Source organism: Eublepharis macularius, chromosome 1 (assembly GCF_028583425.1).
Source record: "Eublepharis macularius isolate TG4126 chromosome 1, MPM_Emac_v1.0, whole genome shotgun sequence".
Classification (NCBI taxonomy): Eukaryota; Metazoa; Chordata; class Lepidosauria; order Squamata; family Eublepharidae; genus Eublepharis; species Eublepharis macularius.
Window position 1 is genome coordinate 48,221,397 of NC_072790.1, and position 27,435 is coordinate 48,248,831.

Genomic DNA, 27,435 nt, shown 5'->3' on the forward strand with positions numbered 1-27,435 from the left:
GTGGGGATTTGGGTCTGTGTGTGGCAGCTGGGGGGGGGAATTGGGTTTGTGTGGGGCTGTAAGGGGTGGACTTTAGGGGCTGAGAGGACCTACTTGGGGAGGCCATGAAATGCCCCCCCCCAAGTGGGAGCAGGCTGAGCCTTGGTGGGGGGTGGGAGGAGGGGTGGGAGAAGGGCCCCAGAGGGTTGGGGGGCATTTTGCATGCAAAATGCCACCCCTGGCAACACAAGCCTCCCCCAGCTGTCAGTGGTAGAGATTAGAGCACCTACTTGGGGAGGCCATGAAATGCCCCCCCCAAGTGGGAGCAGGCTGAGCCTTGGTGGGGGGTGGGAGGAGGGGTGGGAGAAGGGCCCCTGAGGGCTGGGGGGCATTTTGCATGCAAAATGCCACCCCTGGCAAAGGAAGCCTGCCTCTTCATTTTTCCCCCATAGGAAATAATGAAGAAAGATGAGCAGCAGCATGCTAACAATATGCTGCTCCTTCGCTTTCTTATGGGAGGATGGGGGACCTGCTTTGGGGGGCCATAACATGGCCCCCCAAAGTTCAATCTGTCTGAAACTTGGGTGGTTGTTAGAGAAGGGTTAGAGGAAGGTCCCCACTAATTTTGGGCTTATTCAGTGGGAAAATGCCTCCTCCAGGCGTCCTGGAAGGCGGAGGCATTTTCCCATAGAAAAAAGCCGAAAGAATGCCGAAAGAATGCCGAAAGAATCCCGAAAGCCGAAAGCCGAAAGAGATTCTTGTTTCGGCTTTCGGCTTTAACGATAGAGAATCTTCTTTCGGCTTTCTACTTTCGGCTATAGCCGAAAATTTTTGGCTTGCACACCCCTAACCTCAAACCAAACATATTTGTAACTGGGATGTGAATTCTGAGAGCCTGATTTGCATCTTTATCTCTTTCTAGGATCATTCAAATTTCACTCTGAAATAAAGGATTGTCATGGAAGGAACAGCGTCCATAGGAAGTAGTTAAGGAGCAGTGAAATGAATAGAAAAGGCTGCTGAAGCTCGATGAATGACCTAATGGTCTCACTGGCTTTATCACCTGCCTCTAGAATGAACAGTAACATACAGACATTGACAGTGCAGATTTCGATGGAAAACTTTGAAGAAACAGACTCAGGAATGTGTGTGTGTGTTGGGGGGGAATCTTCTACTGAATTCCATAGGAAATAATAAAAAGGTAGAATAATGAAAACAAAACAACAAAAATGAAAGATAACAATAACAAAACAACACTTGGAAACTACGAATTTGGACAGCAATAGATTGAGAGATTAAAAGGATCCAGAAGTTGAACAGCAATGATGATGAACGGAGACTTACCTGTTGCCTCCTCTTGTGTTGCTGCTGGCAGGGTCTCTGGGTTGACCAGCTCTAGGAAAGGAGCTGTAGTGATGGCCACAAACACACGTGGCTTTAGATTTATGGAGCATTGGCCAATTAGTTGATACTAGCCATATTTACTAAAGGGAACCTCCATATAAGAAGGCAGCAATCCTCTAAATATCAGTGCTAGTGTAACCCCTGTGAGGTTAATTGGTTTAGCCCAATGGGGTGGAGTCAGAAGCTAGAGGCTGTTTGCTGGGGAGCTTAATAAATTATAAGCTCTTATCACATTGAATAAGGTAACCAAATGTATGGAAAATATGATTTGAAGTGGTGTTTGTGTGTTGTGTTTGGTTGGTGTTACTGGGATTGTGTTGTTTTTGCAGGGCTATAATTCCCAACAAGAAGACGGAAGCCTGGGGAACAGCTGCTTCAAATGGATGAGAGAGGACTCATCACTCCTTGGATGTTGAACTGTTTGCCTTTTCAAGGACATTGTTGATTTGGAGGTTTTTTTATGGTTGCACTTAAGAGTTGATTTTTTTAAAAAAAAAAAAGTTGTGTTTTATTAATTGTTAAAAAGTTTAAAAGAAAAAAAAGTTATTTCTTAAAATTTTGTGTAAGTTGCTTCCTAAGCCCTATAGAACCCACGAAAAGAGAAGTTACGCTAGCACCATGGAAAGTCTTTGGCCCCTAAGCCCTGTTTGTTGCTTCTTCAGGGCAACTGGTTGGCCACTGTGTATGCTGGAAGAGATTGATGTGCTCATACCAGTGCTGCTGGAGCTTGGCTTGACTCAGGTCACCAGCAGCCCACCTAGAACCTCCTTAAAAGGTCAACCCTCCTCTGAATTTGAAAACCATGCTATTATCTAACTTGAGTTAGATTTTATGTTTTTTGATTATCCAGGGAGGGTGTTCTATACTGTTACAAAAGTTGAAAGTACAAACGTTTTCTCAAGAGTTAATGACCAGGAGAGAAAGAATATTACTTTTATTTTGAAATAGTCACCTTTTGTTTTCCATGGAAGTTTTACAGTCAATGATCCTGAACCAAGGACTTCTGAAGTCTTCCCAGCTATTGTCAAAGAGCAAAAACATGAAATGCGTCTCCTTCAACAGGGCTTTAGAGTGATACCATCCTTTGGATCAGTACTATCATTAGCTGAGGCCTGTGCCCTGTAAAACACAAGCGTGCAAAGTACATTTTGAACCCTCTTCCAGCCCAACTATAAATAGATAGACAGCTCAAGGTGACCTTTCCATAAGCTTTTATCCCAGAGAGTATCTCGAAAGAAAAAAACTCTCAGCCACTTCTCATTCTCATCTACATGCCATCTTCAGAGTAGTTCCAATGAGAATAATTTCTTCTCTGCCTTTGAATTTTCCGGCCTCATCCAGTCTTTACTCTGTTGAAATTCTAAGCATTAAGCAATAAGGATAATGTTTCACCCCATTTCCCCTGGCTTATCAGAAGATAATTTTGCTGCATGATAGAGACAAACACCTTGTATCATATTGTTTGTCTGACTACAGCTATATAGTCTTTTGTGTAGTGCCAATTGCCAAACTGTAGAAATACAGTTAATGACGCATGAACAGAAAGACTTCAGCTTATTGACTTAGTATGTTCCACAATCTGGGATTGCTTCATAGTCTAAAGGCCTTGAAGCATATTTCCTCAGCAAAAAGACCTACCAGCTGCCTACAAACAAACTAATATATCATATACAAGTGCTTTACCTTAATATGAAAACGTTAATCGGCTGGCTTGCTAATAAAGTTGGGAAGGGTATCACTTTTCCTGTATTGCCACCTCCATTTTACATCATGTTGATCAGCGGTGCATGGTTTATGGAATCCAAAAAATACAAAAACGGGGGGGGGGGGGACACAACCCTGCAGAAGAAGGATAACCAAAGTGGTTGGAACAAAAAAAGTGAATTAAGTATAATTAAAAATGTAATACAAATAATTAAAATACCGGTATATAATTTAATTCAACAAATAGAAGTGCATAAGTATGATGAAAAATATCAACAGTGTGATTCAACATATAAGTACCATACCCTCGTACATATACATAGTAAACTCACACATATACAGGTATATTAGCAGGGGGTTTTTTTCAGCTGGAACGCAGTGGAACGGAGTTCCGGAACCTCTTGAAAACGGTCACATAGCTGGTGGCCCCGCCCCTCTGTCTGGAGATCAGGGGGCGGGGCCACCAGCCATGTGACCATTTTCTCCAAGGGCAACCCACTGAATTCCACCACCTCTTTTCCCAGAAAAAAAGCCCTGTATATTAGTACATTTTATATCCATGTGTATAGAACCAGAACCAGACATGTTTCAGCCCAAGGATCTTCCTCATTGGTATATATTTATAAAAAGCACTCCATTGGTATATAAATCAAAAATACCTGACCCAGCACAAAACAGACACGAAGATGTTGTATAAAACAGCATGGAGTAAATTCATTCAAATCCTCTCACAGAACTGCTTAAAATGTAATATGGGCAACACATTCAAATTAAAATTCTTCCTTTGTCTATAGATCTCCTCTGGCCAGGTCAGAAGTACACGAATCAAAGATGGAGTGCTAAGCCCTGATTAGAAATAAAAAATGCTAGACACATAACCCCTTGCGAAGTCTGAACAGGTTGGATGGGCTTGATTTGCAGTACATGGTCACTTCAGAGTGTTTTGAAGGGTCACTGGATAATGGAACTGGGAAGAATCTTTCCTTGGGAAAATGAAATCAAGCACCTAGTGATCAAAGGGGATACTGTTTCAGTTATGTGAAAAGAGCCCACACTATAACTGTGGGTTATCAGTGGATTGGGAATCATACAAGATACTTTTTTTTCCTACAAAATGCCTGGCATTTAAAATGGAGCCTTTCTGTGCATGTCCTTCCTTTCCCTAATGGGAAATAGGTCTTTCAAGGGAGGACTATTTTAAGCAGAGTCCCTAAGTATGTGTAGGGTGCACTTTATGAAAGGAATGCATCCTTGCCTGTCAGAAGACTAACTACCATGCTGTTCAGCTCAAGCCAAAGAGAGAGACAACAGGCTCAGTTATGCGCCACCTGGTTTGCTTGTACAGCAGCTTCAGCTAGATATGGGCACGAACCACCAAAAAAAGAACCATGCAGTTCGTGGTTCGTGGTGTTTTCACGAACCAGGAACTATGAACCCCCATGAACTGGGGCAAGTTCACGAACCGGTTCGTGGTTCGTACGGTTTAATGGCTGCGGTGGCCATTTGAGGGGTGGGAAGGGCGTTTTCAGGCTCCTCTGCTGCCCTGTAGGCCCGCACAGCAGAGGAGGAGGCCAAAAATGCCCTTCCCGCCCCTCGCTGGAGGAGGGAGAGGAGGCCGCAGGCCCGTAGGGCAGCAGAGAGGGCCCTGCTGCTTGCCAGCAGTAGGTCCCTTTAAACTATCAGCTGGCAGCCAGCAGGAGGGGATCTCCCCGTGCCGCCTGCCAGCTGATAGTTTAAAGGGACCTGCCACTTGCAAGCGGCAGGAAAAGTTTAAATGGCCATTTCCCCACCACTCCAAGCAGTGGGGAAATGGCCATTTAAACTGCCCCTTTCCCTGCCACTTTGCAGTGGCAGGGAAAGGGGCATTGCCCTTTAAAACAAACCAAACAAACCAGTTGACAAGTTCATGGAAACGAGCTTCCATGAACCACTGGTTTGCGAACCACGAACCGAGCTGGTTCATGAGTTTTTTTGGTTCGTATTCAGGTTCGTGCTCATCTCTATTCAGGACTACAAGTGCATATATACAGAATTCTGTGCACTAAAGAAAAATGCCACCAGCTGTGTATCTTTTTGTAAAGGGCAAGTCTCCACACAGGATAACAGCATGCATACCTTTGTATTGACAATATATAGTGTACACCGTGCATACATGTGCACTATGCTGAAAATGTAAGCAGCCCTACCATTGAGACCTTGGTGCATGTAATACACATGCAGATGCTCTGACAGCAATAATGGTTCAGGTGGGATTTTTAAAAAATGGCTTTGTGGCCTTTTCTTTTATGTTGGACTGAGGGGAAAACAGGCTTCATACCAGAAAGGCTATTTTTTTTTCTTTTTTTAAAATCACTGTATTAGTAACACATTTAGAATCTGTATCCACTGTAGAAATGTAGATCTGAGACTGAACAGGCTGAGTCCCTGACCCACATAATATGAACTATATACTGAAAGCGTTGATGCCTACTGTACCATCCAAGGGTGCTGTGGCTATAGCCAATGTGCTCTTGGGCGCTTGCCTGCTTCTTGAACCTTGGAGGACAATAGCTTGGGTCCAGTAACTCACAACTGGAAACATAAAAAGAGTAAGTGCAGCCTTGCTACTAGTGTTTTCCTCCCTTTGTGTTACAATTTCCAGAAATCACTTGCACAGAAAAGCAGTTCAGGATATGCCATGTGCAACTTATTGCAAGGAGATAGTATGTAGGCTTTTTCCAACTTCAGCTTGTGCAAGAACCATAGTGCTTGCAGAAATCTTCTCCTGGATCCAAGCCTATATCTAAAGTGTCTTGAATGGAACAAGAAAAGCAACAGGCTTATCCAATTTAGACACATCACATTTGTGGACCCTGGATTGAGCCTGTGTGTCTGTCTTGGTAATCTCTGTGCCCATGCAAAGAGCAAATCCTCCTCTTTCTTTGAAAACTGAAACCAAAAAGCACCTCTTGCCGGATGCCAGAGCCATAGCAGTACACTGTGGGGGTGTCTTTGTGGTGCCAGGAGACTCCAAAAGATCAGGGGTCTGTGATCTAATGTATCTAAGTACAGGGCTTTTTTTATGGGAAAAGAGGTGGTGGAACTCAGTGGTGGAACTCAGGACCACACAATGACATCACTTTGGGTCATCCGGAACAAGGGGGGAGGTTTTTAAAGTTTAAATCACCCTCAGCAAAAATGGTCACATGGCCGGTGGCCCCGCCCCCTGATCTCCAGACAGAGAGGAGTTTAGATTACCCTCCGTGCTGCTTCAGCGGTGCGGAGGACAATCTAAACTCCCCTCTGTCTGGAGATCAGGGGGCGGGGCCACCAGCCATGTGACCATTTTCAAGAGGTGCCGGAACTCCGTTCCACTGCGTTCCAGCTGAAAAAAAAGCCTTGTCTAAGTATCTGTCAAGCCTCCATGGGTTCCTCATTTCTCCTCAACAGTTTACTCCAAGGGAACTGCTCTTGCTGTAGATGACAGGAAAGGTACAAATGAGTCAAAACAGTTGGCTGTGCTGTAACACATGTTAGGCTTCAGATTTCAACAAAAGGTTAGGAAAGGATGGATCTCTAGTCATTGTTTTGTATTCATTATTCTATTAGTCACAGGGCTCACTTAGATGTTTCCAAGTCTTTACATGATGATTTCAAAAAAGAGCATTTTTCTTTCCTGCTCAGCACTTTACCATTATCTTCAAATTTATTGATTGATTTATTTATTTAATCGCATTTCTAGACTGCCCTCCCCGTCAGACGGGCTCAGGGTGGTTTAACAGCAGCTTAAAACAATAAAAACATTATAAAAACATTAAAACATCATATCAAACAATTAAAATTGGTGGGTATAAAATATTAAAATACAGCATTGTCCTGCATGGGTGGTGGAAGGTCTTCAGTGGTATGGCCAGCGAGAGGACAGCTTAGCCCCCACCAAATGCCTGGTGGAACATCTCCGTCTTGGCGGAAAGATAACAAATCCTGCCGGGCCCTAGTTTCCTCAGACAGAGAGTTCCACCAGGTCGGAGCCAGAACTGAGAAGGCCCTGGCTCTGGTAGAGGCCAGGCGGACCTCCCTGGGGCCAGGGATCATCAGCAAGTTCTTAGTAGCTGATCGAAGCGACCTCCGGGGAACATATGGGGAGAGGCGGTCCTGAAGGTATGCTGGACCCAGTCCGCATAGGGCTTTATAGGTCAACACCAAAACCTTGAACTGGACCCGGTACGCAACCAGTAACCAGTGCAGCTGACGAAGGATAGGTGTTATATGAGCCATGATTGGTGCTCTGGCAACCACCCGTGCAGCTGCATTCTGAACCAGCTTCAGTTTCCGGATCAAGCCCAAGGGAAGCCCTGCGTAGAGTGAGTTGCAGTAGTCTAATCTGGAGGTGACCGTTGCCTGGATCACTGTTGTAAGGTCATGGGTCGATAGGGAGGGGACAAGTTGTCGAGCCTATCTTAAATAGAAGAAAGATGATCTAACAACCGCTGCGACCTGTGCCTCCATAGACAAGGAAGCATCCAGGACCACCCCCAGGCTCCTCACTCTTGACACCAGCATAAGTGGCGCTCCGTTGAGAGAAGGGAGCCGGAGTCCTGCACCCATGGACCCTAGACCCACATGCAGGACCTCCGTCCTCAAGGGATTCAATCTCAGCCGACTCTGCTTCAACCATCCAGTCACAGCTTCGAAGGCACGTTCCAGGACATCTGGGGCAGAGCCAGGGCGGCCGTTGCCTAGTTACCTCTTCCAGCAGTCTAGAAAATACGGAAATGTGGGTTTGGAAGCACCCCAATCTAGTCTGGAAAATGATAATATCTTCTGGTTTGTTTAGCGGCACTTCTGCACAGTCCAGCTGTGTCCTGACGTTTTGAAAATGACAGACTTGCTGAACCAATTACCTTTCCGCTTATTGCAACCTGCCACGTTACTGCAACATAGAACCAATATTGAATTAAATTAATTTAATTTTCTGTGTTTGAATTGTTTGTCTTACAAAATGGGAATTAAAAATCCACCCTAGTTGACATTTTAAAAAAAATCTGTTATTTTAATAAGAGCAGTCCTTAGTGCTGATTAATATTATTATCTTTAAGGATTTTGAGGGCTCATTGAGCAGGGTTATTTAAGCAAAAAGGAATGGATGCAAGCTTTCATATCAGCACAGGGCAACCATGAACAGATTTTTGAAAGTCAATGTATTGTCGAAGGCTTTCACGGCCGGAGAACTATGGTTGTTGTGGGTTTTCCGGGCTGTATTGCCGTGATCTTGGCATTGTAGTTCCTGACGTTTCGCCAGCAGCTGTGGCTGACATCTTCAGAGGTGTAGCACCAAAAGACAGAGATCTCTCAGTGTCACAGTGTGGAAAAGATGTAGGTCATTTGTATCTACTCAGGAGGGGTGGGGTTGAAAGTCAGTTTGCAAGACTGTCTCTCTTTACATATTATGAAGTCAACATGAACACAAGCTGTGAAGGACCAGAAAAAGAGAGCTGGAAATTAAGGAGAACAAATATTTTCTATTTCACTTTCCCACTTTGAGGAATCTGGAGGGATGAAGAGAACCATTTATTAGTGTTGCTGTTGTTATCATTTAGATTAAATGAAAGCTGGTTTCTATCCATGCAAAATTTCAGTTCCCTAACCTCCAGAGATAAAAACGAGAATTTAAAATCAGAATCTATTTGCTCTTTCAGAAACCAATTTTCTGCTTTTATATTACACTAATACTCTAATAGAATCATTATAAATTTTGGTTTATACAGCTGCATTTTATGTTCTTAAAGCACTGTTTAAATTTGATAATAAATTATTTAAGAAGCATCTTTTTTCTCAAAATTTCTATTCCTTCCCAAACAGAAGCGTATGCGTGTTTGTGTCTGTGAGGGGAAATCTTTTCCCTCCTGCAGCTTCTAAATTTCTAGAAATGAGCATACCAGTTACTTGTGTGCAGGGCTTTTTTTCTGAGAAAAGAGGTGGTGGAACTCAGTGGGTTGCCCTCAGAGAAAATGGTCACATGGCTGGTGGCCCCACCCCCTGATCTCCAGACAGAGGGGAGTTTAGATTGCCCCCCGCACCGCTGAGCGGTGTGGAGGGCAATCTAAACTCCCCTCTGTCTGGAGATCAGGGGGCGGGGCCACCAGCCATGTGGCCATTTTCAAGAGGTTCCGGAACTCCGTTCCCCCTGAAAAAAAGCCCTGCTTGTATGACAAAATAAGCCAAAATATAACCTATAAACCAATTAATATTCTGAATATATGCTGTTTGCTTTATTATATGAAGGCAGACGGCTGGTACTGTGAGCTCAGTATTGGGCTCTCTGATTAGCAGTGGCCCTCTGTGGGCTCAATCAGAAAAGTCTCTCTCATCCCTTTTATACAGACTGAACAAGAGGTTCTTATATATGGAGCCACATGGCTCCATATATTGGCAAAAATGGTCACATGGTGGGTGGCCCTGCCCCCTGATCTCCAGACAGAGGGCAATCTAAACTCCCCTCTGTCTGGTGATCAGGAGGCAGGGCCACCAGCCATGTGACCATTTTCAAGAGGTGCTGGAACTCCGTTCCACCGCATTCCTGCTGAAAAAAAGCCCTGGTTATAGGGCAGGGTTCCTGCCTTGGGATAAGGACAGTTAGAATTTAGGCGCGCAGGGCCCAGGAGGTTGAAGGGGGTAGGCAAAGGGAAGACAAGGATGAGCTCATTTCATGTCTCAGGAAGATATGGCGCTGGCGGGCATTCCAAGGACACTTTCCCATGCCAATCAAGAAAGCGGAAGCAGCCACCTGTGAGATAAGCTACTCTTGGCTCCATAGTCAGACAGTTACCCAGACAGTTCTTTACACATTCTCAGAGGCCCAGAGTACAGAGAATAATACATACATGGCAGATAAGCAGGGCACATATGACAGTTATGTAGTGTGTATGTAGTATTTCTGTGTTCCAGAAACATGTAGATGGGTCTTCCCTACCCAGGATTAGTCACAACAGAGTGGGAAAGACCCATGTGGTTGGCCCCACCACACAGTTCCAAACTACAGACTCCTGCTCCAGCAGCATGGGATCTTATAATAAAAAAGTTTCTGTGCCACTGAAATAACTCAAGAAGCAGCCTGAAGCCTGTGCATTTCTGAAGCCTGGGCACCTTCTCATTTGCTTTCAGTAGCCCAGATTAAGCAGGTTATGTGAAAAAGCAGGCTCAAAAGTTTTGGACTTCAACAGAGAGCTTTAAATCTTGCTACAGCTGCCTTGAGCTCCATGCATATAGTTGGTTAGAACCCAAAACACCACCCCTGCCTCTTCTACTTGTCAAAAAACGTTTCTACACACTATTGCAGACATTAGCACCAATGAAGACTTAAGGCTTGATGGTGCGTGCACGTATTTCTAACAGGAGGGAACAATACTGGAGGAAAATCCGAAGTACTTCGGACACAATAACGTCATGATAAAAGTCCTCAAAGGAACCTTGGGTGTATATTTCAAAAAAACAGAAATAAAAAGGTATGGAAATTAGGTGTCCTTTATGCATTAAGTAGGGAATTTTAAAACTGGGGCCACAGAAACAAGGAACTTCCAATCTGCCTTGCATTAGGAGACTGGCTGCCTTTGCCAACAGGGTTTCTTCACACCAGCCAGAGCAGGCATAGCGTTTAATATAATTCACTATAAATGAGCAACCATTAGTCAGGCACATTTTTATATAATTATTGGCAGTGCCAATGAAACAAGCACACATCTAACTATTTCCACCCAAACAGAACAGAAGCTGCTTGCACAGCCTCCAAAAGAAGGAGGTGGACTGAAGGAATTGCAAAGAGGGAGGGAGAAAATCCAATTCCTTTCTCCCAAACAGCCTTTGCAAAAAGGATTGATAGAAAGAATCACAGTCTGGTTTATAAAAACAAAGCACATTTATTGTAGGAGTTTCATTGGAAAGAGCTTCAAGTAATTTAAACTCTGGTGGCATTTAAAAACTAATTCCTTTCCAAGTTTACATATTAATGAAATTTTATGCTGCCATTATGAAGGATGATATGAAACTGTAAAACAAACAACAAATTGGGACTGTAAAAATTATGCCAAAAACCACCAGAGAGAAGGAAACATATTAGTTGAAAGCCAGCCTGCCAAACTGTCACAGATGTGATCTCTACTTCCAAGACAGACAGTAAGCAATTTCTTAATGGAAGCATCACAATCTCAAGAGGTCTAGTTACTGGGCATTCTTGAAACTGCAAACTATTCCAAAAACAAAAGTTCTGAAGTGATTCAGAAATAAGTTTTTATACCAAAATATTAGGCCTGAACCGCAGCGAAATTCAAATGTGAAGTACAAGTTAAGTTCTGGAAGTAGATGTTGGTTTTGAAAGCCAGTATCAAATATTTTAACATGGCAATCTCAAACAGAGCTACATCTTTCAGTGGATGGAGAAAGATATAACTCGGCTTAGGATTGCATTGTGAGAGACTTGACCCAACCGTTTCATATTACAATTGTCTAATTAGAGTTCTAGCATGCTAGATGGTTTGGTACTGCTCCCTGGTAAAGTACCCACTATCCATATTTAGCTTCAGTTGAAAAAGATGTTACTGAGTTAGAAAAGCTTCCATGTAATAATGGTATGAATAGTAATTTGGAGGAGAGGCAAAATGGGTTGTTTTTGATCCCCATCAACTCCAATGAGAGATTTAAGCAGGGCTTATTTGGAGGGGGAACACACTGGAATGGCATTCTGGAACATCTGAAAAGAGGTCATGTGGGTTTTGGCCATGCCCACATGATTCCTTTTCCTCCCCACTGCCCGTGTCTTTAGCAGCAGGCAGCAGCGGAGGCAGCAGCAGCTGCTGCAGCACCAGCACCACCCTATCACCACCTCCTGGATTCCCTGGTAGGAACCTGGGGTGGGCGCAGCCGCACGGGGGTGGCCACTGCACAGGGGTCAGCCGCGTGGCCCGTCTTCCAGGCCTGCAAGCGGTGAGGGCTCTGCAGAGGAGGATAAGCTGCTTCATTCGGCTTCATTTGTGACTCATGAGAGAGAGAGTGCAAGCCGGGCTGCTGGGGCTGGCTCTCCAGAGGATAAGCTGCTTTGAGTTCATTCTGCTTTATTTTCATTCGTGACTTGTGTGTGTGTGTGTGTGTGTGAGAGAGAGAGAGAGAGAGAGAGAGAGAGAGAGTGCATGCCACGCTGCTGGGGCTGGCTCTCCAAAGGAGGTTCAGCTGCTTTGAATTCATTCTGCTTTATTTTCATTCGTGACTTGTGAGTGAGAAAAAGAGGGAGCGAGTGAGTGCAAGCTGGGCTGCTGGGGCTGGCTCTCCAGAGGAGGGTAAGCTGCTTTGAGTTCATTCTGCTTTATTTTTAGGAAATACTTGGAGATTTTGGGGGAAAGGGGCCTGAGGGGGGGTGTTACCTTCTGACACACTTCTGGTGATGGCAAGGGGTGTGGCATATGCTAATGAGACATGCTAATGAGTTATGCTAATGAGTTCCTGCAGTTCTTTTTCTACGAAATGACCCCTGGATTTAAGCATATGTTTAATACTACAATCTCATGAACATATCGTTGGGACTTTCTATGTACTGTTGGATTGGGCATTACATCCTTCCCACTGAAATCAGTGGTAGTTTTATCTTTGACTGGATGATTTAACACTGCAATCCTACTTGGTTGGATCCTATGACTACTTTCCACTAAATGACGAACTTCCACTTTAGTGAAAAGTATGGTCCAATCTACTGATTATGAACTAAGTTGAACTGAACTCCATTAGAAGTACCTATAAGAAAACACACTTAGGATTGAAAATGTTACTGCAGCAGTTTGGAATAATTAAAAAAAAAGCCCTTACAAGTTGAATTTAGTTAAATATGCACAATTTTGTTTATTGAAGAGATTAGGACAAAAACATTAAACCAAATACAAGACAAAAACACCAGAGGCAGTAAAATCCCACCATGCACATCACCAATCTTTCCTTCTACAAGTTTATAAAATAAACGTTTAAAAAAAAAAGTCCCTCAACACAGCACCATCTTCAGAGTGTAAAAACATTAATCCTTTATATTCTTAGATACCAAAATAGAACCAAGGCAGGTCAGCTGCAGCTTTGTTTCTTGATAAGGAACTGTGAACCATCGTCTTGAGAGTGGGATCGAAATCTTCCTGCAGGGCAGGCAAATAGCATCCATATGTCAAATGCCAAGTAGCCGTACACACATGCCACATACTATAATTAAGCACAAAATTCAAGTAACATTTATATACTACAGAGTCCACATGTACCTACCCAAAAAACATGACCACTTTACAAAAACGCATACAGGCAGTAACATCAGAACAACTGAGGTACTGGAAACACAAATATTTATGCCAAGAGATTTGTGTGTGTTGTTTCCCCCAAATACCATACAGCAATATAAAAGCAGTAATAAAAAAAATCATTTGTCGGTCTAAATCAAAATGAAAGCTCTCTAAGGAAAGGGAGGGGGAAGCTAAAATTAAAAAAGAAAGTATTCAGGGACAGGAATACTTGAAGAGAAAAAATGTAAGAAGTGTGTTAACTACCGCATGTAACATGTCACCCCAAGTCAACCCGTAATTGAAGTACTGGCTTAATTCATCACAACTGTGACAGTTTCATCAATAAATAAATCTTGACAATACAAAAGGTGCATATTACCATGTACTTTTCAGGAGACAGATTTGTATCCTAGAATGCTCAGCTTATTAATAATACCCTTTTATATTATATTCAGGGTAATTCAATGAGAAAACTAAAACAGCATCCTTCTTTTAAGAAAGGAAAGAAAAAGGAAACCCAAGATGTTGCCTTTCCAGGAAATCGGAGAAGGGGGTGGAAATGTATTATTTTTCTTCAATAATAAAGAGCCCCTCTGTTCACATTTGGGGGCAGTCAGAGGAAAAGTTGGTTCCAGGATTAAGTTCCTTTTTTAAAAAGTTATTCAAAAGGGGGAGTTTGTCCTCTGTGGTCAACTTTATGTGCAGCCTGGTAAAACAGAAGCCAGCATTTCAAACATGAAAAAGAGCAAGAATTATTTTCTTTTTTTCCTCACTTGAGCAGTCAAATACATCCGGAAGTCTGACTTAGAAATGCTTCCTGCAACAAAAAAAAACATTTGACCAAACCAACTCATAAAGGCTTGTTAAGTGACACCCGTTCACAAAACATTTCTCTCCTGGCAAAAAAATTAAATAGTTTATTTAGAAGAATTGTGAATAGCTATATCAAGAGACATGAACTAAAACTTTGTGTAGCACCCACTTCTCATGTCTTTGTGCATGTCCCACCCACCCCTTCAAAATAATTAAACTCAGTTTTAACTGTTAACATCAGTTTGTTTTCTAAAAAAGAAAAACAGGGAAACCAAAATATTAGAATTGAATAACAGCTAATTGAACCTTCCCTGAATAATGGCTGAAGTTAAATATCTAACAGTGCGATGCCAAGATGCAAGTTGAGGCAAAAGTTTCTATTCACTGGGAACTGTTAAGTGTTTGAATGAAACAGAATCAGGAGTGGCTTAGTGGCTGCACGGGAACTTGGATGTGCAGGGTCCTTGGCTCCGTAAAAATGAGAAGCTACAGTTGCTCCATGCTGCCTTCTTTTGCCCTGTCATCTAACTTGATAGCAATGTTTCCTCCTGCCTGCCCATCAGTCGTCATGCTACATTGTCATCAACTAGCTCATTTCTCGGACATTCCTTCTCCAACCAAAAAAAGAAGAAAAAAGAAAAGAAAAAGAAAGACCTCCAAGTTGTTTTTTTCTTGCTATCATGACAGGTTGAGCCACGATTATAATTCTGCATGATCAGAAAGGACTCCCTTCATATCGGTCCCTTCCAAGACCACGCACTCTCGAAACTTGGGTCCTAACGCTCAATTAAAGAATGGGTCCGAGTCTTCCTCCATATTGACATCAGGCACCAACTGATCTGTTACTTCCTTAGCACCATATCCTGAATTAGACACATTAAAGTCTGTAGAAAACCAAGGATGGTCCAGAATTTCCTGTGAAGTCAGCCTTTCTGAGGGCTCCCTGCGCAGGATGCTACGTATAAGGCATTTTGCCTTGGGAGATAGAGTCTCTGGAATGCTGAACTGCCCGCGCCGGATCTTGCTGAAGAGAGAACTAGGTTCAATGTCATGAAAAGGATAGCGTCCAACTAGCATTGTATAAAGCATGACTCCTAGACTCCACACGTCTGCTGCCTTGCCAGAGTAGCTGCCATTTGTGTTCAAGATCTCTGGGCTCACGTAGGCCGGGCATCCATGCTTATCAGAAAGAGAATCATCATTTCCTCGCAAAATATATGCATCTTCAAGGCTCTCCAGCTTTACTCTGGTCCTGTAAAGCAAAAAGAAAAAGACTGCTTTTAGATTCACTGACAGATACCCATGCAATTTCTGTTTTGACCCCGAGACAAATGTGAGAGAGCCAGTTTCATGTACTGGCTATAGTGTTTGATTAGGATCTTGTAAATCCAGTTTCGAAAAATTGTTCAATCCATATTAGGACTACTGAACCGAGGAAAAAATGTTGTATTCACTGAATACTGAATTGATTCTCTAGTTCGGTGATATAAGAGAAATTTGGTAACATTCAACCCACCAGGTAGCCCCTCATATTGTTTTTCTCATAGGAAACATTGGCTGAATTTTACCAAATTAATTCGGTTTAAAAATCCGGAATATAATTTGGTATTCATTTTTTAAATTGGGAATACATGGATTTCACTGATTCAGCCAAAATTAAGTATTTTGATTCAAGTATTGAACTGAACACCTCTAGTTCAACTCCCCATTCTGCCATGGAAGCTTGTTGGTCAGTCTCACACGCTTGGCCTAACCTACCTCACAGGGTTGTTGTTAAGATAAAATGAAGGAAAGAAGAATGTAAGCCACTTGTGGTCCCCATTGAGGAGAAAAGTGGAGTATAAATGGAGTTTGTTTAAAAAAAAAAAAGACAGTACATTATACAGGACCCTTTTGACATCTTGGCCCATCAGATACATGATGTAAGCATGGATACGCATAGTAACTTTCTCCCAGTTAAGGGTGCAGTCAGATTCCAGGTCTGTAGAAGCATGGAAAAGAGTAGCTTGGGAAGAGATGGAAGCAGGTTTGAAAGACCCACTGTTATTTCTCTACTGTACTTGTATTTATTTGTTTCAATGCTGCTTTTGGTCAAAGAGGACTCGTCGACTTTAAAAATGTGAAAGTGGTTAGGATACTTGTGCCACAAATGTCAACCTTCCTTTCGAAGTATTCAACTACCTGAAAAAGTAACTGTTTACAGCCTAAGAAACCTAGGCTGTTTCTCCCTGGGTTATTTGCATTAGATTCAATGCTGTTTGGAAGTGTCTTTCTCCCTCCGCTTCCACTCAGCATCAGTTTGCATTTGTACTCTTGGGATTTCTCTGGCTTTTCTTCAACCTTTGACATACCTGTTTTGTTATGAAGTTTTGGGGAAATCACAGCAAAGCTTGCGTAGCTGCAGTGGGGGTGGGAAAGTTCAGGTTTTCCTGATCCCGCCCGTGTTACATGTTCCCTGCCCCTGCAGCAGCTATGGAAAGCAACATCCAGCAACTCCAACTACACAATCCCCAATGATTTTTAGTTTAGAAAATTAATACTTGCAACGATCTGCACAAAACCACATTACCTTTCATTCCTATCCCTTTTGTTTAAAATACTGTGTTGACAACAGATTGATTAATGGGGAGGATATACAGCAACTTAGTGGCCTCCAAAGGTGTAACTCTTCATTACGAAACCCTCAGTTCTAAAACCCCAGACCTTGAAGAAGTCTAACCAAAGACCCAGCAGCAATCAGGGAAGCAATTCAGCCATACATATAAGAATCGGCTTCCAATGTGGTGACTTGGAACACCACTCACTCAGAACATGGCCCAAGATTTGTATGATAACCTTTCAAAACCATTCTCATCGAATCATGTATCAACAGCTTTTTGACCACCCTTAGAAGGCCCAAAATGTTTCTGCCAGGTTTCTAGAACTCAGCACACCATCAAACTTCTGCTACTCACCTAAACAGAGGAGAATACAAGCAGAGCTGGAGGGCAAAAACAAACTGAAACTTGTGAACCTTCCAGGGTCCTGCCCAGAGGTGGGGGGGAACCCCCATACTTCCAACCCGTTATATTTAGTCCATATTTAAGTTTGAAAGATTTATTTAGAAATTGGTACAAGTGCTATTTAATCATTCACATTTATGTCCTGCTTTTTCCATCTGAAAAGGATCACCCAAGAGAAACAAAAGCAGCAGAGAACTCAAGTCTTTTCTGCATTTCCTCACCCAAAAATTCTACCAAAAATAATCTTGACAAGTCTTCTGAAATTCAAATGAAAAGAAGCCAGTTAACTTTCCCTAGGAAGTTATCTCCAGTCTAAGCACCACCAATCTTGAATAGAGATGGGCACAAACCAAAATACAAACCAAAGTTTGTGATGAACCAGGCCGGTTCGTGGATCGTGAACCGGCAGTTCGTCAGAGCCCATTTCTGATGAACTGCCACGAACTTTAGGCTGGTTCGTTTGGTTGATTCGTCACTGCAGACAGTCTGGTGCCAATCAATCAGCTTCCTAGGCAACAGGGAATGGACTTCCTGCAGATCTTCTGCTGACCCGGAAGTGGCCTTCTGTTGGCCCGGAAGTGACAATTTGCTGACCTGGGTGTGACATTTTCACGAACCAAATGAATCGGTTTGTGAACTGGGGCAGGTTGGTGAAAGTTCATGGTTCGTGAAATATGACGAACCACGAACTGCACGGTTCGTCTTTTTCCTGGTTCGTGCCCATCTCTAATCTTGAACATCTTACTCAACACCTTACTCTTTGTCGGGATTGAGCTTCAGTTTGTCTTCTTCTACTCATGTACTGATCCCAGAATCTTCAAAACCTCAAATCAAATCAACTTATTTAACTAAATTTGCTGAGTAAAAACTAATCTAAATCTAATTATTGTGTGTCAACAAGTTGTAAGCATGTCCTTTTGATTTTGTTCAAAGGAAACAGAAATTGAATTCCAACCACAAAAAGAGGTCTACCAGAGGGCATGTTCCAGTGACACTGCCAGTGTCTAAGGTGTCATCTAGGGTAGAATACCAAATCTACCAAGAATTTCCATAGAAAAGGAGACTTACTAAAGTCCACCATAGATTCTGGAGCATCCACTGATACTTGGAGGCCTGCATGATGTTAGATGGCTCAGTCATTCTAGCAGGAGTAACTGGGAATAAGGACAGACGACTACACCTTATAAATAAAATCCAGTGCCACCAATTAAAGAAAAATATAGATATATGCCAGTTCCCAGAAGATATACAACTCACAAGCAAATTCAGTATGTCCCAATTATACCCATTCACGTGCATAACAATAATGATCAAGAGCATTATCATTTTCTCAAGAGCACTCAAATATCAACAAGCTTTGGAAGCCCCAAGCACAGACAAATGACTGCATCATTGTTATACCTTTCTAAGTCAATTTAAGTCAATGGGCTTAGTAGAATAGTATAACTTTGCTTAGGATTGCACTGTTAATACGCCACTTATCTGAAGAAACCCAGCCTCTGACGTCAGGAAGAGTTATTGACAGAATTTGTCTTATGGTATTCATCCACACCTAGTTGTATATATACCACTGTTGTTAAAGTTAAATAACAAGAAAACACTAGGTGCTGCAACCTTGGAAGCCAGTAAGCTAGACACTGCATCACTGTCGAAGAAAGAAGGGTTATGTTCTATATACTCAACAGAGCCAGAAAAAAAATATTATGGGACTTATTTTATTACCCAGAAGTCTGCTCTTTAAAACCTCCAGCCACATGTCAAACCTTTTTAACATCCAGAGACATTTACTAGCAAGGGTGAAAGTCCTTTTGGCAGAAAGCCTTGGATAAGGAAGTCATAAATACATAATTCATAGTAACTGGGTCCTACCTAACAAGATGGAAGGTAGTGCTGCCCTGATTTAAAGCAGCAACTGTTTATGTCACCCTCAGTGACTACAGGAGATGAGGTACATGCTGCACACTACAGTAAATTACTCTGAACGCTGCAGTAATTTACCAGTCTGTCCCCATTCTTGCCTATACTTCTATCATTTTACTACTACTAGTGACAATATGCCTCAGTTGTGTGCTTATCATGGCAAACAATATGCGTTTGTTGTGCATTTCTTCCTCATAAAGCTGGTTTTTTATACCTCCAGAAGGAACAGATTGGCTTTTCAGGTCAATCTCTTTCACTTTAGAAGCATCCTTACAATACTAGCAATTGTAGTATTATATTCTATTAGGAATTTACCTCAAGTTTTCACGGACAGATAACTGTGTGTGTGTCTGTCCCAGTAACAGTTAGGAAATGGCAATGTTGACTAGAGATGGACACGAACCAGGAGAATTCTGAACTGTGCAGTTTGCGGTTCACTGCGTTTCATGAACCATAAACTTTCAAGAACTTGCCCCGGTTTGCAAACCAGTTTGTTCAGTTCGTGAAAACGTTGCTTCCACGTCAGCAGAAGGTCTGCAGAGAGCTCATCCCCCCGTTGCCCAGGAAACTGATTGGTTGGTTCCAGGCTATGTGCAGTGACGAACCAAATGAACTGGGCTGTATTTCTGAGGGCCTAGATTTTACATACTTTCTTCCTGTGTTTTGAGGTGAAAGGATCATGGATATTTATCCCACATTCTTAATCAGGATGAACATATGAGCCTAGAACCAAACTGTGTGTGTGGCACCTCCAAATGATAAACATGGATCTGCCTTCAGTGGAAAAAATCAAGCAAGGAGAGCTGTTTACCAATATTTGAGGGTTATCTTTATGTATAAATAAGAAAATGATTTATTTTTGAAGTTAAGTTTTATGTGTACTATGGAAAACGCAAAAGTTAAAAGGTAGTTGAGGGAATGTCAGTGTCATTAGGGGTTTCCTGGCTGGTGTTCATCATCTTTATCACTGAATGTTTCAAGGGAGCAATTGGAGTTATTTATTTACTTCCCTTTTACCCCATCTTTCTCCCCAAGTAGGGCTGCCAACCTCCAGGTTATAGCTGGCGATCTCCTGGAATTACAACTGATCTCAAGGACACAGAGATGAGTTCCCTCGGAGAAAATGGCTGCTTTGGAGGGTGAACTCTATGGCATTAAACCCTGCTGAGGTCTCCTCTTTCCCCAAACTCCACCCTCTCCAGGTTTAACCCCCCAAATCTCCAGGAATTTCACAACCTGGAGCTGGCAACCCTATCTCCAAGGCAGTTTACATCATCCCCTTCTCCTTTTTATCTTCACAACACCCCTGCGAGAATGTATGATTGGCCCAAGATCACCCAGCAAGGTTCCCTGGCAGAATGGAGATTCAAATCTAGGTCTGCCAGATCTTGTACAAGCTGTTTAGATGTTGCTGAAGGGGAGGACTGTTTCATGCAATACATAGCAGCCAATCCTAATTGTTTATCTACTTAAGTACATTTTAATCCTGCCTTTCCCCCAAGAAGCTCTGAGTGGTATACAGCACCACCCTCAATTTATCCTCACTTTCACGCTTTGAGGCAAGTTATGTTGAAAGAGAGAGTGAGTGACTGGCCAAACACCATCCAGCCAGTTCTATAGTGGAGTAGGGTTTGTTGGATATGGGTCACCCAGACACTAACCAATGTACAACACTGCCTCTCAGTTTGATACTGTATGTGTCAAGAAGACCTAGTTCTTTCTGAGGTAATAAACCTGTGTGCTACTTCACAGTGAAGACTTGGGCCTACATGAGTACCAGTGATGGGGTGGCGGATAGAAAGGACTGTACCACTTCAGACTAGATGGGAAGAAGCTATTTTTGAGTGCTGCTCCTTTTAAAAGAAACTGCCTTCAACCTGGTGGCGGGGGGCATCAGCCTGCTTCTAGCTGTAATAATGTATACAGGACTAGTAAAAAAAGTGGGGCAGTTTTCCATTATGTGGTCTTCCACCTGCATTCTAAAGTAATATTGCTGACAAAATAGGATATTACCTCAGCAAGAATTAGGCCATAGCTAACCTTGACCTTCTGATGTGTTTTCAGTCATACTCATTAAACATCTGTTTGGCACAGATATTTCACATTTTTAAAAATAAAAAAAAGTGTGAAGAGGCTCGTAGTCTGAGGATAGATATAATATGGATAGCATAATTTGCTGTAAAATTTCATAGACAGCGTAATTTGCTGCCTATGAAACTGATGTTAGTATCCTAAACTGGCTTCCCCCACACTTTTGTGATGTCTAACCAGCTGGGACAGTGTTGAATACCCCACTTTAGTTTTGAAAAGGGGGGGGAAACCTGGACTTATAACATTCTCTCCATCTCCATTTTATCCTTATAACAACTCTATCAGATAGATTAGGCTGAGAATGGCCGAAGTCACTCAACAATCTTCCATGGTAGAGGAAGAATTAGAACCTGGGTCTCTTAAATGGCAGTCCAACATTCTAACCACTATACAGTGTTACATGAATCAGCTATAAGAGCTGTATGAAAGCAGGAAACAGTAATTCTCAATCCAGTAAACTGCTGTCGAGTATAGCCAGTGCCACCATACAGGGCATTGCCTGGAACGAGCCCAGGTTTCTTTCTTGTTCATGTGTCTTGCTCAGCCCCACATCACTAGGAGTTGCTACATAACCAGGTGGAAGACTCCTCTACGTCTATACTCCTGCTATCCCTCCTTGCTAATACCTTTCCCTTTTTAACTAAAGCCAAAACCAAGAGTTTCATAAATAGTTAGCAATATATGTGGTATAAACTGAAACACTCAAGGTCATGGTGTCCTAATCTACAAACCCCTCTGACCCCACTTAAATTGCGTTTGCCTAGGGTTGCCAGGTCCCTTGGGGCCCAAACTGGAGGATGAAAAAGTTATGGGGGGCACACAGGGGGGATTTACTCAGCCAATTTTAAGCAAAATACCCCCGCATGATACTTCCCTTCCTTCTCGTGCTGGGAATGATGGAAGAGGTGGGGGGCAGTGGCTGGGAGTGGGGGATCCCCTACCCCGACAGGGGCTCTGGGGACCCTAGCTTTGATAACTTTTCTGGTAAGTTGCCTTAAGTGGCTCTAAGTTGGCAAAAGCTGCTTTTTAAGTGGCTTTAAGTTGGCAAAATTTGGCGGGGGGGGGGAATCAGGGTTTTTTTTCCCCTAAAGGCAAGTGGCTTACCCCTTATGTTTCCTGTCTTAGTCTTTGTCCAGCAGCAATCTCAACTATTAAAGTGGGAGGGGTATTCAGTGGTGAGGGAATGCCACTCTGTGCAAGCTCAGAGATACTCTTCTTCCAGCACTCAGCCCTTGAACTGAAAACCAGCTCTTAGCCCTGATAAGTTCCTGACATAATATTAAACAATTCATCACAAAGACAAATTCCAGAGAGGAAACCATGGTGCAGCAAAATGAAAAGGAGCTTGAATCATGGCTAGAGTTTACTTCATCAGATGCATGAAGCAGTTACAGCTATACAACCGGATATCACAGAACAATGGGTTTAAAAGGCCATAGAACACAAGAATATTTCGTTACACTCTTCTGCAAACCTCAAAACCTCAATGACAGTTCATGATAGCAATAATAGTTTCTGTTTAGGTCTTGGTCAATAAGTCTGTTAAAATTCCAATTCTGTAAATTACTTTCTAAGCATTTATTTATGCTTAAATCTGTTCATCTTTGAGCTGTCATAAAACACCTTGTTGGTTTAGTGAAGGAGAACAATTGTACCATCCATTAAAATGCATTCGGCCATACAGTTATGATCCCCTTCAATGAATTCACTAATAGGAGGCTGTATCCTATTAGCATTTCTGCTGGTGAAAGAGAAAGGTGGCAGTCCTTTGGCCACTATGGAGCCTATGCTGGGAATCATGGGACCTATGCAGACAAAAGCCTACAGTGAGGAGATTTATCAAAAGAGACCAAGCAGAAAAACAGGTAGGGTCCAAACTAAGAAATCAAAACAAAGAGAAAATTATATTACAGGAAACGGAAAGTTATTTTCCATGTTACTGTCACATTATGAACTAACTTGGAGGGGGAGAAGCAAAATTGTACCTTGCTGGGGGTGATAAAATACCTCAAACAAAATTGTATCTTGCTGGAGGTGATAAAATACCTCAAACAAAATACTTCAAACTGGCCCTGTTCCTAAGACATTTCAAACTACTTGTAGTTTAAAAACAATTGCTAACAGCTTAAAAGAATCTTCACGTTTGTTCACAGAACATGTATCTCATGTGCATTCTAGGAAAAAAAAGGGATCTCTGCCTAGAATTGCTAACAGCTTAAAAGAATCTTCACATTTGTTCTCAGAACATGTATCTCATGTGCATTCTAGGAAAAAAAAGGGATCACTGCCTACAATATTTCATTAGTTGTTTTTTTTTATCCTACCCTTCCTCAAAGTATCTCAGAGCAGCATATATCGTTTTCCGTTCTGGCTTGCATCCTCATGAGACAGACGAGGCTAAGAGAGACTGACTGGCCTAAGAAAACCCAGGGAGCTTCCTAACAGAGTAGGATTTTGAACTTGGCTCTTCCAGATTTTAGTCACATACTCTAATTACTCCACCACCAAACCTACAAGTTACTTGAGATCTCAGCACCATATTCACAGAACAGTTCCAACGATGACCCCCTAACATTCAAGCATTTACATTCGTAACTGTCTCTATATGCTTGGAACTCTCTCCCCAGGGATTTTGGCCCGCCCCTTTTGCTGCCATTTTCCAGCAGCGGGTGAAGACTTTTGTGTTATGATGGGTGTTTCCTCAGTGATCTCTCCTTCCTGTCCTATATTGCTGTATGTGTTTTTTACCTTTGGATTTAACTGTTTTAATGATATGTTTTTGTTTGGTTTTAATGATGTTTAAGATGCATTTTTATTATGTACATTTTTAATCTGTTTGGTGGCTCTAATGACAACAATTTTATTATAACACTTCACTATCTGTGAGAGTGCAGGATTGTTCTGGCCCCCATGCCTAGGCTAATGCCTAGAGAACAGAGTGTATCCCAAGAATTCAGAAGTTGTCCAAGCTTGGCTTAGCCTATTAATTTAAAAAGAATCCTCTCGGACCAAACATCGCACAATGGATTTGACATTCTATTTACCTATTAACGGAAGAGAAGCCATCATATCTGTCCTCCTGTTTCTCTTATTTCTGCACTCTAGACTGCCCATTATTGCTTGAGGGAAAAATAATAGACATGCTTCAAAAAAGCAAGGTGCTTTGACCTAGCTTTCATTTCCTTAAAAAAAACCTTCCCGCACGTCTCTATTCTTCTGTTTTTGTTCTTCAGCATAATTCAGACACTGCAGAATGAGTCTATTCTTCCAAACTCTTCACTGCCCTCCCTCCCCGATATTTGGAGCTGTACATACTCCAGGTTTACTGAATGAAAGCTTGTTCTTTTGTTATCCCCCCGCCCCCTGCCCCCCCCCACACACTAAGAAATCTGGAATACCAAATCTGGCAGCATTTGATGCTTTAAAAGGGAGAGGAGAGAGAAAGAAAACCTCTACTGTACTGAAGAATCAAGACCTGCATTCACAGGAAAGCAGATTTTGTTGAAACTGGGCTGATCTCAACAACAGCTGGCCTTTATCTGCTTGCTCCAGCATAATCTCCAAAAGGATAAAGCAAACCAGCAGTGGCCATCTTTTCATCTTGCCGAAACGGATTAGCACGGAGCAAATACACACAGGATCCATGTTTGTGTAGACTGCACACATACACACTTCATTAGTTATAGAATCACTGGATTCATTCATACAAAAACATTCAAGAGAGTCTCATTACCCCTTCAAACGCTGTCTGTATCAAGTAATCCTAAAACGACTGTTATGCTGTGTAGTTTAGGATTAGGAGTAATGGCCAAGCACAGAGGCATCCACACATTTTAGCTGACACCCCAACAAGAGACAGAAAACAAGAGCTAGTTAGCTGTTTTGCACCAGAAAATTGGGGTACAACCATCATGAGGGGCACCAAATTTGCTTCTGAATTTCTCCAGAGTTCATAACAAGGAGCCATCCCTTGAGCTATTTTTTTTTCTTTTTGGCACTCATGGGAAGCTTTCAAGAGGGAAGGGGGTTGTCTTCTAGCACACAATGAAAGACCCTTTACTCCCCCACTTCCTCGGCAATGCACTTAGGAAGAAAAAGAGATCTTTTACTCTGTGCTAGGGACCCAAAGTTTATGGTTGCTAGTGGCAACCATTTTTGTGGTTATCTGCCAATGTCTCAGCTACCTCTCATTTATACGTATACTAATTTTTATTAATATTTGAAGAAATTCAGCATCACCACCATTGAGATACAGGGCTAAAAAAAATTAAAATGGACATGGCACAGCAACCAGTGGTTGGGCCCCCCTCCCCTATGCCGGCTCTAACCATACAAACAGTTGTGCTAAAATTCCTCATATGAGCTTCCAGAACTAGGTAAAAACTGCTTAATAAAACTTACCGTAAAATGCAGAGCTCTTTATCAAGGCTGATGCAATTACAGTATATCATTTCAATTTGGAAAGACGGCATTATGCCTCTATCAGATCACTGATAGAACCCTGCATTCCTTTTTTTTTTTTTTTAAAGAAAGCTTGAATCATTGCTATTAAAAGGGGGGAAGCTATTCTGCTTATGAATGCTTTCCCATTACTGGTGAATGAAACCACAGAAGTGCAATCAGAGGGCAGCAAATAGCACTCAGACGGGAAATGCGTCTTTGTCCCCATAGAAACCGGCAGGGAAGCCCATGAAAAACAATACTATTCTGAATTTCTTATCAATATGCCATTCATTACTGAGTGCATTCAGACTTGGCTTTTCAGCAATGTAACAAAACCTGATCAATTAAGACTCTTCCAGGAGGACCTTTGATGTAAACTTCTGAGTTAGCATCCTTTTCTGGCGAAGCATCGTAGACAATGATAGTTGATGTTATTATTTCGCTGAAGAGCATGAGAATTACCAGCAGGTTACTACACTGACTTACCAAGTAATCCTGGCCCCGATTTAAGCCTGGTGAACAGGATGTATTGCTGCAAAACCCTCTTGCACTGCCTGAGCACAATGCTAAGGTAGGGAAGGAGGGGAAATAAAACAGGATCCCATGGTTGCTCAAGGTTGGGTCTATGCCTGATAACAGTGGGGCCGCGAAAAGAGTAGTGTAACTGTACACATTCTCAATGAAGCCATTGCAAAGCTGCTGATAACTCCTACCCTGACTTCGACTCCTCCAACCCTGCAGTCACAACAGAAGATTGGATTCCAAGTAAGGAACTAATCACAGATCTTCAGAAGACACATTCAAGAGCTAGAAAGGGAACAGACATCAATATTATTGGCAGGGGCTATGCCAATCTGTCCCAGCGTTTAGAGAACTAAAAGCACACAATTAGGGTGAAGGAGAACTTGGTACAAACAACAGACACTCGACAGCCAGGGAGACAGAGAGTCAAATGAACATCGTAACTTCTCACAATCCTTAACAGCCTGACTCTTTAGGTACAAACTGTGTCCACCATATGGAAACCACTGCACAGCAAGGAGTTTTTCACAATCACTGAGCACAGGTAGGTTCCTATTGTGCCCTAAGAAAAGCAACAGGGATTTTTGTAGGTAGATACCTCACATCTATTGCCCCCAGTCACTCATGACACACTATTTCTTGCAAAATCCGAGCCAGAGTAAAGAACAGAACAAAGAAAACTGGGGATAACATTCAAATGCACTGCCTTAAGTGAAGGAATATCTATACAATGACTACATTCTCCTCTTCAAAAGGTAAAGATTGAAATGGAGCTTTCAAGAGGACTAACAATAGGACAATGTGAAATAGAACTGAGGAACAGAGAATGGAAAAAACCTGTACAGTGGCAACCAGCTGTCAAGCTTTCTATGATAGACCAAGGAGCATGCAGTCACAGGAAGTGTCTGTTGAAGATAGTTTCAGATAGGCAGCCATGTTGGTCTGCAGTAGAAGGGCAAGACTTGGGTCCAGTAGCACCTTAAAGACCAACTAGATTTCCAGGGTATATGACAGAGCTCTGACTCTCAAAAGCTCATACCTTGGAAATCTAGTTGGTCTTTAAAGCGCTACTGGACCCGAATCTTGCTCTTCTGTTGAAGATATTACTCATTACCCATCACTTGCCATATGCAGCTATCAGAGAGATGTTTCCAACCATTAGTACCAAGCAAATGACAGCAATAGTAGTGACTGGGGGAAACTAATTTTCTTTGGGGTTGCCATTGATGGAAAGTCAATAGTGCAACTCCTCCTCAGTCATGCAATTTGTTCCA

General features: G+C 42.4%; 1 protein-coding gene across 3 annotated transcripts in view; it reads right to left on the reverse strand.

Moving 5' to 3' along the window:
* Positions 1-12,926: 12,926 nt before the first annotated feature.
* The window catches only part of TRIB2 (tribbles pseudokinase 2), a 35,388-nt gene continuing 20,879 nt past the window's right edge, over positions 12,927-27,435 (reverse strand). For all 3 annotated transcript variants that reach the window (XM_054998262.1, XM_054998271.1, XM_054998279.1), the window contains one exon: positions 12,927-15,435. In XM_054998262.1, the coding sequence (XP_054854237.1) occupies positions 14,967-15,435 (469 nt within the window). In that variant the 3' untranslated portion in view covers positions 12,927-14,966. The remainder of the gene's footprint in view (positions 15,436-27,435) is intronic.